This window comes from Lycium ferocissimum, chromosome 3 (assembly GCF_029784015.1).
Source record: "Lycium ferocissimum isolate CSIRO_LF1 chromosome 3, AGI_CSIRO_Lferr_CH_V1, whole genome shotgun sequence".
In the NCBI taxonomy this organism is placed as follows: domain Eukaryota; kingdom Viridiplantae; phylum Streptophyta; class Magnoliopsida; order Solanales; family Solanaceae; genus Lycium; species Lycium ferocissimum.
Window position 1 is genome coordinate 19,752,719 of NC_081344.1, and position 10,342 is coordinate 19,763,060.

Sequence of the window (10,342 nt, forward strand, 5' to 3'; positions counted from 1 at the left end):
ACCATCACCGCCCCGATTGTAGCGGTGCATTGATTCGAGAAGCATTGCACGGACATCTACGCCTCGACTTTGACAATCGCCCGATCCGTAATGTACGCCTCGCAAAGATTTGCATAGAATTCTCGCACAAGGGTATAATTTGCCTTGATTGGTTCATCCGCAAAGCGTATCCATCTGCTTGTTACCAGCCTTTCATAGAACTCGGGCATCTTTTCTTCCAAATTTTCTATTACGATGCCCCTTTCTTCGATGAAGCTCTTTCCCAAAGAATCTATCATAGAGCTTCGAACATTTTGCTGACTGAAAGGTGGTGATATCGTAGTATTCAATCAAGGGCACTTGGGCAACATTGGATGTTGTAGCCATTTTTCAAGCTTAAGTACACACGCAAAACGAACACACATGTTGAACATACATATGGATACCTAAGACAATGTATAATGAGGCAATTAGGCCAAAGAAATGGGTCATAAAAGTTTCAAGCAGCTCTGTGCGAGCATTCTGTTTCTGCACTGGCTGTTTTTCTTCAGCGCGTTTGCGCCATTTGGCAGTTTTATTTCTGCGCGTTCGCGTGAAGGACCAGCGCGATCGCTTTTTTTTTTTTTTTTTTTTTTTTTTTTTTTTGTAGTGTAGTCAAAAATAATAAATAAACTATTCTAAAAATTTATAATTGATGGGTTGCCTCCCACCAAGCGCTTGATTTAACGTCGTGGCACGACGGTTACCAACTTTACCGCTTTTCTTGCCATTTGGAGCTTATGAATTGGGCACCCAACTTGAATTTAAGTTTGTGACCACGAGCAGTGGGGGGTGGTAAGTAGATGAACAAGCCAAACATAATATCTTTCATCTTACACTTCTTGGATTTCAAGTGAGGAATGTCATTTTGCTTTCTTGAATTTTCAAATTACAAAATATAAGGCTCTTGAACTTCTTGAATTACGACATCCTCTTTTTCCCCCAGATTGGAGTCAACACCAACCATATTTTTCAGAACAATGGTTGACTCCAATTTTTTTTTCTTTGGCATTCCCAATAAACTCATCTTCATGATTTACCCTTTCATCTTGAGCATTGGGGAGTTCATAATGATTTGCCCAAGGAGGATTTTTTAAAATCCGTCATCAAACCAAGTTGGAGACTAGTTTCCAAGTATTCTTCCAAGGCTTTTTGATTTTTGTTACCCTCATCTAGCAGGCACTCTATCATGAGTTTGAACTCACCAATTTGGCCATGCTCACAATAAAAATCACTACTAAACAAGTTTTCATGGAAAGATGCCATTTAAAAAAAAAAAAAAAAAAAAAAAAACACAGAAAACAACTATACAAAATATTCACAGGTTCGGTTCAAAGCAAGTTAGCTTATTTCCTAAATTAGCCAAAATACGCCAATTGTTCCCCAAGAACGGCGCCAAAATTTGATACGCTCAAATTACACCTATTAATGGTATAACGCGGACGTTGGCAAATATAGTAACCCAACAAGGTTGGGGTCGAATCCCACAGAGAACAATATGTAGGCAATTTAAGCAGATTAGGAATTATCACTAATAATAGATAGACCGAACGCATCAATGGTGGTTTTTGATAAAATACGAAAATATAAATTCTAATCTAGAAAGTAAGTAAATTGATCAATGACCACAAGAATAGAATAAAGGAAACTACTTCTCAAGTAACGATCCAATATATTTCACGAATTATAAATAATAGCAAGTTTATGTTATTTAGCCTCGGATAATGACTCTAAATTAACTTCTCCCGAAGATTAACTAGACTACCCAATTGAAGATCCCTCAAGCAATTAGGAGCATTAAGAACACCCGAATATGGCTACAAGTGGTATCGCCTATTTCTAGGTCAATTTCCATTAGATTAGGGTTAACGCCCCAAATTCATGTTAATTATTCTATCCCAACCCCGTTCTTCCTCTTCCGAGTTTCAAACAAAGTAAATGGGCGAGTCCTAGGGTTAGCTACTCCCTTGAGAAACGTTGAAGAACAAGAATAATTACAATAACAATAACTTACTTGATTAAAAATAATGTCGATCAATAAATAAGCACAACAAGAGTATCAATTTCAATTGTTACCAAGAAATTCCCATAAACAAGGATTAAATAAAAGAAAGAATATTTACGTAGGAACCCTAGCCTCCAAACTTGAGTATAATGACAAAGATAATTTTACAATGCTCTCAGTTGGCTTTTTAAAAGAACTGGAATAGCAAAAATCTTCAAAGTCCAAGTTCTGCTCGGACTGGGCCAAAAAACCTTCAACGCGAATGCGCCATGTTTCTGCGCGAACGCGTGGATGACGTCAGCATCACCCTTCTCACTTCAGTGCGAACGCGTGACATACTAGCACGAACGCGCAGAGTCACTAACGCGCGTGGGCGCGAACGCGTGACTTACCTGCGCGAACGCGCAGAGTAATTTTCCACCAAAATTTCCAGAATCTCTAGTTGTTTCCAGTGATCAACTTTTTTCTCTTTTTCGCTTGTTTTCCACACTTAGGCTCTAGGGACCTCGTATTACCTGAAACATAATAAAAACCACGTAAAATCACATAGACTTGCTTAAAAACAAGTAAAACTTATGGTTGAAAAGCATCAATTATGGCATAAAATCACGCCACATCAGTCCCGCTATGGAGGGGCCTGGTGCCGCTACAGCGGACACTAGACACTAGAAAATCTATTTTTTCACAAGTTAGACCCCGAAATTTGATACTCACCCGAGACCTCACAGATACAAACCAAACATGCATACACACATAAAAACACGCTACAGACTCACTCGTGGTCTTGGAATTTCCAACAGAGGTCTATTTGACCGAGTCAACACCTAATGGCCAATGACCAAGTTTCTAACAAAGTACCTAAAACACAAACCGAACCATCCACCCCACTAAGTCATAATCGACCCCCTGGACCTCACGAAATTGATGAAATTTTGAAATGGTCCGTTTATCCAAAAGTCAACTATTGGACAAATACTTTCACTTAAGAATTTTAAAGCCTTCAGTTTTCACTAGAACCGCTTAGAAGTCTCAAAAATTGGTCAATAGGGGTAAAATAGTCAAAAGACACATTAAACAATTACTAATTACCATCAAATACCAATTAAACAACACTTCATTCTCGAATGAAAAAGGAACGAAACAAGAGGGAGGGTACCTGATTGAGTGAAAAGCTGGGGATATCTACTGCGCATATCAGACTCGGTCTCCTAAATAGCCTCTTCGACTGGGTGATGCTTTCACTGGTCCTTCACTGATGCTATTTCCTTTGACTTCAACTTTCGAACCTCTTTATCTAAACTAACAATGTGCTTCTCCTCATAAGACAAATTCTCATCAAGCAAGACCGAATCCCATTGGATGATGTAAGAACTATCAGAATGATATTTCTTCAACATAGACACATGGAACACCGGGTGAACATCCGACAAACCGATAGGTGAAACTAACTCATAGGCTACCTTCCCCACATGGTCAAGAATCTCAAATGGACCAATGATCCTAGGACTGATCTTGCCTTTCTTCCCAAACCTCATCACCCCCTTCATGGGTGAGACCTTTAATAGAACTTGCTCCTCAATCATGAACTCAAGATCTCAGACCTTCTGGTCTGTATACTTCTTATGTCTACTCTGAGTCGCTAAAAGCTTATCTTGAATCACCTTAACCTTATCCAAAGACTCTCCCAAAAGATCGGTACCCCAAGGCCTCACCTCAAAGGCATCAAACCATCCAATAGGAGATCGACATCTCCTCCTATAAAAAGCCTCAAACGGAGCCATATCGATGCTTAAATGGTAACCGTTGCTGTACGCGAACTTTGTCAAAGGTAAGAACTGGTCCCAATGACCACCAAAGTCGATCACACACGCTCGGAGCATATCCTCAAAAACCTGAATCATCCACTAAGACTGACTATCTGTCTGAGGGTGAAAAGTGATACTGAGATCCAATCGAGTGCCGAACTCGGCTTGTAAAGTCCTCCAGAAATGGGACGTAAACTGAGGGGCTCTATCAGAGATGATAGAAATAAGGACCCCATACAAATAAATAATCTCACGAATATAGACCTCTTTGGCCTCACCACTCAAGACCTTATCACGAATCTTGCGCAACCATGCATCCTCAAACTGGTTTGCCTTAATCTGATCTAGAAGCGATGATCTCGCCTCAACACAAGACAACACTCTACCCGAGTCTGAAATGCCAGGCCTCACAAAACTCTTAGCCAGAGTCTGAACCTCCATGGCTAAGAGATGCTCTGAAGCGATCAATCAAACCAAACTGCCCATACTCACTGATTTCCTACTCAAGGCATTCACTACCATATTTGCCTTGTCCTGATAATATAAGATGGTAATGTCATAATACCGCTGCGGCCAACTCCAAATTGTGGATAGGGACTATGCGGATGTGCATTGATCACAGCCAATTGAACAAAGTCACCGATCATACTTGAGGTTAGGCTATCACCAGTTGAAGATCTGAGCCGAAGATATTTCTAAGACAGTCTTTAGGACTCGATGTGGGTATTATGAGTTTCTTGTCATGTTATTTGGGCTTACCAATGCCCCAACTGCTTTCATGGACTTGATGAATGGCATTTTTAATCCATACTTGGATTCCATTGTGATTGTGTTCATTGATAATATATTGGTCTATTCGAGGAGTAGGGAGGATCATGAGAAACACTTGAGGATCAAGGGATGAGTTTGCGTTCGTTGTGTTGATGATTTGATTAGGAAGATCTTGGAGGAGTCCCACAGTTCTAGATACTCTATTCATCCTGGTGCTACCAAGATGTACCGTGATTTGAGACTGCACTACAGTGGGGTCGGATGAAACGAGATATTACATATTTTGTTGCTAAGTGTGGGAGTTATCAGCAAGTCAAGCATGAGCACCAAAGCCCTGGTGGTGTACTTCAGAGGATGCTTATTCCCGAGTGAAAGTGGGAGGGGGTTGCCATGGATTTCGTTATCGGTCTTCCGAAGACCCTGGGCAAGTTTGATTCAGTTTGGTTATTGTTGATCAATTGACTAAGTCTGCTCATTTATTCCCGTTCGGGTTACCTACGCCGTAAAAAAGTTGGCCAAAATTTATATTCGTGCGACTGTTCATTTGCATGGGGTCTCTATTTCTATCATCTCTAATAGAGGCCCTCAGTTTACGTCCCGTTTCTGCAGGACTTTACAGGCCGAGTTGGTACTCGATTAGATCTCAGTACAGCTTTTCTCCCTCAGACAGATGGTCAGTCTGAGCGAACGATTCAGGTTCTTGAGGATATGCTCCGAGCGTGTGTGATTGACTTTAGTGGTCATTGGGACCAGTTCTTACCTTCGGCAGAGTACGCGTACAACATTAGTTATAATTTGAGCATTGATATGGCTCCGTTTGAGGCTCTTTATGGGAGGAGATGCCGATCTCCTATTGGATGGTTTTATGCCTTTAAGGTGAGGCTGTGAGGTACTGATCTTTTGAGAGAGTCATTGGATAAGGTCAGGTGATTCAAGATAAGCTTTTAGCGGCTCAGAGTATACAAAAGGAGTACGTAGACCAGAAGGTCCGAGATTTTAAATTCATGATTGGGGAGCAGGTTCTATTGAAGGTCTCACCCATGAAGGGGATGATGAGGTTTGGGAAGAAAGGCAAGCTCAGTCCTAGGTTCATTGATCCATTTAAGATTCTTGACCATGTGGGAGAGGTATCCTATAAGTTGGCTTACCTCCAATTTTGTCGGGTGTTCATCCGGTGTTCCATGTGTCTATGCTGAAAAAATATCATTCTAATGGTCTTACATCATTCGTTAGGATTCGGTCTTGCTTGATGAGAATTTGTCTTATGAGGATGAGCCTATTGATATTTTAGATAGAGAGATTCGAAAGTTGAGGTAAAAAAAAATAGTGTCAGTGAAGGTCCAGTGGAAGCATCACCCAGTTGAGGAGGCTACTTGGGAGACCGAGTCCGATATGCGCAGTAGATATCCCAAGCATTTCACTCAGCCTGGTACCCTCCCTCTTGTTTCCTTTCTTGTCCGTTTGAGGACGAATGGTTATTTAATTGATAACTGATGTAACTACTTGATAGGTCGTTATGTGTCTTTTGACCATTTTACTCGTGTTGATCAATTTTTGAGACTTCTAAGCGGTTCTAATAAAAACTAAATGATTTAGAATCCTTAAGTGATAGTATTTGATCAATAGTTGACTTTTGGGTAAACGTACCTTTTTCGGATTTTCATCAATTTCGTGAGGTCTGGAGGGTCGATTATGACTTGGTGGGGTGGATTATTCGATTCCTGAGGCGTTTGGTTGCATTTCGGGTACTTGGTTGGAAACTTGGTCTTTGGCTATTGGGTGTTGACCGGGTCAAATAGACATTTGTTGGGAATTTCGAGACCACAAGTGAGTCCGTAGCGTGATTTTGAATGTATGCATGATACTAATCTTAGTCGGCCTGTGATATCTACCGATACATAGTGTTTGTACTGATACTACCTTGCTGCACCCTTTTTGAGTACAGATTGTGTGCCAGGGACGTCTTCCAGACCTCACATCTGGCCTGAGGATACTTCCTGTCCTGATCCGGGGGTGAACTTTTATCCATGCCATGCCGCTTGAAGATCTCTCCTTATTGATGTTTATTTCACTTCTGGACATTTCTGTTAGTTTCAGACATTTATGTACTTCTTAGACAGTTTTATGATTAGAGTCCTTGTACGATGACTTTCGAATTTTGGGGTTGTAATAAGTAGTATTCTGCACTTTCTATTATATATGTCATGACTTAGACTTATATTTATTGGTTCTGTTGTTATTTAAATTGAAATTAATTAAATAGTTGATTAATTGATTAAGGGGATGGTTTGCCCAACGGGAGAGGGGGGGGGGGGGCGTGTTAGTGTTGGTTTCATCACAACGAGTTGGGTCCTTGTCATGACCCAACTAGAGGCCATGACGGGCACTCGGAGCTAACCTGCCGAGTACCTCTAAATATACATCCCATAATCATTTCTAGGTGAGCTATAAGCTAGCTCATATGCATCATACTCAGTAAGGACATGTATCACAACATAATGGCACATCGTTAAGTAATCACCAGCAACCGTGCCCATAAACATGAGCCAACAAGGCTGTCACAACTCTATATATCAATATGTACTGATAAGGATACAGAATATCTAGATACATACATCCGTCTACGAGCCTCTATATAAAGAATTCAGGAATCCATAAGGACGGGGCAGATCTCTGCCATACGCAAGTCTATATATACAAAAGAGTAGTACTAATAGGCAGCAGCTCTGGGACAATTGGAGCCTTTCTGAAACTCCGCTGATAAAGCTCCTAAGGATCAGGTCCATCTATCTGTCTACCTGCGGGCATGAACGCAGCGTCCACAAGAAAGGACGTCAGTACGAATAATGTACTGAGTATGTAAGGCATGAAAATAACATAAGAAGAGATATGGAACATAACGTGAGATAAAGTTAACCTGTACATCCGATTGCCTCCTAAGGCGAATATCATGCATGCTTAGCCTTTTAAAAAAAAACATCTTTCCCATACATATACAACATAATAGTGCTGCGGAACGTGCAGCCCGATCCATAAATATATTATATTGCTGCGGAACGTGCAGCCCGATCCATAAATATATTATATTGCTGCGGAACGTGCAGCTCGATCCATACTCATATATCCAGCGTCCGGGCATCCCGCGTTCGGGACGATATCATAATATAACAACTGATCAGGTGGTTATGCGTATATAAGGCCTTACCTTTCACCATATCCCCTATATACGTATATAATATAAGTAGCATGCATGAGAGTCCAAATAAAAGCTACAACTCTATCGGAGTGACATAAGGTCGGTAACCTTCGATTATCTTATGGAACAATCATCATCGCTTTATCTCACCTTGAAGGAACAAGTAACATAAGGTGAGATCAACAACAATGAATCCAAATCAAGAAAATCAAGAAATAAACTCAATAATCTCATAATAGTATTAAAATCGTAAACTTTGAAACTTCTAGGAATAGGATCATCATCATCATCATTATCATCATAGGGAACATCCATCTTTAGCATCATAAGAACCTTAAGAACCAGGAACTTCTAGCTTTTCGGGAACAAGGATGTTATGGAAGACATGTATGGAATCATAACATAGGAGTCATGCCTTTAGAAAGAAAGAGACTAGCCTTATATACCTGATTGATCTCCTACTACTTAACGCTTATTCTCCCAAACTCGTAAATCTACATTCAAGAGAAATCATACTACCGTTAGACTTACTGTCATATTCCTATCTCAAGTCTTTAAGTGAATCTCCCTTAGAATTTGCCAAAATTCGGAGAGCATCTCCCCTGTTTATATCCCTAGCCTGAAATCATAATACCAACAACCAACACAACAACAACGATACCACACCAATAACATCATCATCAATACCAAATATTCCATAAATATCCCACACGAGGTTTATCCAATTTCTCCACCAACAAATTTGTTATATGATCATTTAATAGCTCTATCTCTATAATTAAACCTAAATTAATAGCAATAGGGAGAAATTCATACCTTACTTCCGCTAGAACAACAATATCTTCACTTTCCAGCTTGAGTTCAAGCCTAGACTCACCGCAATACGATTTTATAACAGCAACTATACGCTATCAGAACCTAAATACGGGGATTATATTGATTTGGGCTTAAAATTTGATGTTAGAAGTTGGGGGGAATTTTCCAGAAGTTTGGGGGAGCTTTGGGGTGTTTTGGATGAAGAAAGAGGGGGTAAGCCCCCTTATATAATGTTCCAGAGTCTGCCTGGACCGACTCAAAAATTGCTCAGCGCGATCGCGCTGCCTTATGGCGCGTTCACGCTGAGTTACTGGGTTCTCCTCTGCGCGTTCGCGCCACCTTCTGGCGCGTTCGCACAGGGTTAATTCCCTGCTCTGACATCCCATCTTAAAATGCTCATAACGTTTGGTTCCGATGTCCGATCGATGCACGGTTTGTTGCGTTAGAAACTAGACTTCCTGAACTTCATTTTAGGCTTTCGTTTCACTTCAAAACTTCTAATATACTAAAAGATATTATTTCTCCAAGTTAGACCAAAGTTATCATATGGAATCTTATCCAACTTTTTTCCAGAGTTCTGAAAACTTAATCTCCTTGATTCACTTGTTCTCCAATCCTTCCGTGACCTATTACATGAACTTAAACCCTCGTAATCATAAGATTAGTACGTATAATCTCGTATATTTTCAACAATAACTCCCGTGTCCCCAATTGAACGACTAATACCTAGCGAATCTTAATGTACAAAACTATGAGGTGTAACTTGATCTAGACAAAGCTGGTATCAGAAGTTATACCAACCTAGGTAATATCCAACTAGACTTCATGCCTAAAAGCCTAATCATGCTTTCTCCCATCAATTATACTATATATACAATCTACTAATCAAAGTCTAACTAAAGTAAATCGTAACCTACCTGGTAGCCGAGCAGGAGCCACGAACAATCAAACTTTTTCCTTGCCCTTTTGTTGCGACTCCAAATACTCAAAGACTAATCATATTCGAATTCCAAATTAGAAATCATGAAGAACAACACCCATACTTATCGTTTGGGTCAAATTAAGCTATAGAGAAAGGGGGAAATGGGCCCACAAAGGTAAAAACGGTCATTTCGAAAGTGAAATATGCAATTCCATGTTCTAGGAGTTCAATCCTACCAAACAATTGCTAAAACAACTCAAGAATAGGTTAATTTCGAGATTCAAGTGAAAACCCCCAATTTGGGTATGAACCCTAGTTTTTCAACCATCAAATTAATCAACACAAACGGAAGATTCAAGCCTATTAGTTATGAAATCATCAAATTCTATGAATAGATTCGTCAAATCCACCAACAATTTCCCTTTTAGAAAGATTAGAACTCATTTAAAGAAGTTATCATCAAAACCCATTTTCTCTCTTTGATTCTAATAGATTTCTAGCATGGATAAGATTAAATCAATGAATACTAGGTTAGGAGACCCACCACAATGAAGATTCAGTCAAGAGCTCCTCAATTCGCCCCAAATATGCTAAGGAAGTGATAAATGAAATGATAAGGGTTTAAGGGTTTTATCTTACCCTTTAATGATTCTAGAAATCCCGTAATCCCGCTGCAACGTTCATAAGTCCGCTATAGTGGGCTCGCGCTAGGGAGACCACACTCATTGCAGTGCATCCGCTAGAGCGGATATCCGTCTGTTGTAACGCTAATCCCAAGCATCGATCACCCCCTATAGCGGTAAAGACCC

The 10,342-nt window shown here is 40.2% G+C and overlaps 1 protein-coding gene across 1 annotated transcript; it reads right to left on the minus strand.

Annotated features, from left to right (window-relative positions):
• Nucleotides 1-3,261: 3,261 nt before the first annotated feature.
• On the minus strand, nucleotides 3,262-4,269 carry LOC132048750 (uncharacterized). The gene is made up of 3 exons (XM_059439437.1): nucleotides 4,093-4,269; nucleotides 3,685-3,915; nucleotides 3,262-3,579 (listed from the first exon to the last, which is right to left on the minus strand). The coding sequence occupies exons 1-3, from the start codon at nucleotides 4,267-4,269 to the stop codon at nucleotides 3,262-3,264; spliced, it is 726 nt and encodes a 241-aa protein (XP_059295420.1).
• Nucleotides 4,270-10,342: the final 6,073 nt, after the last annotated feature.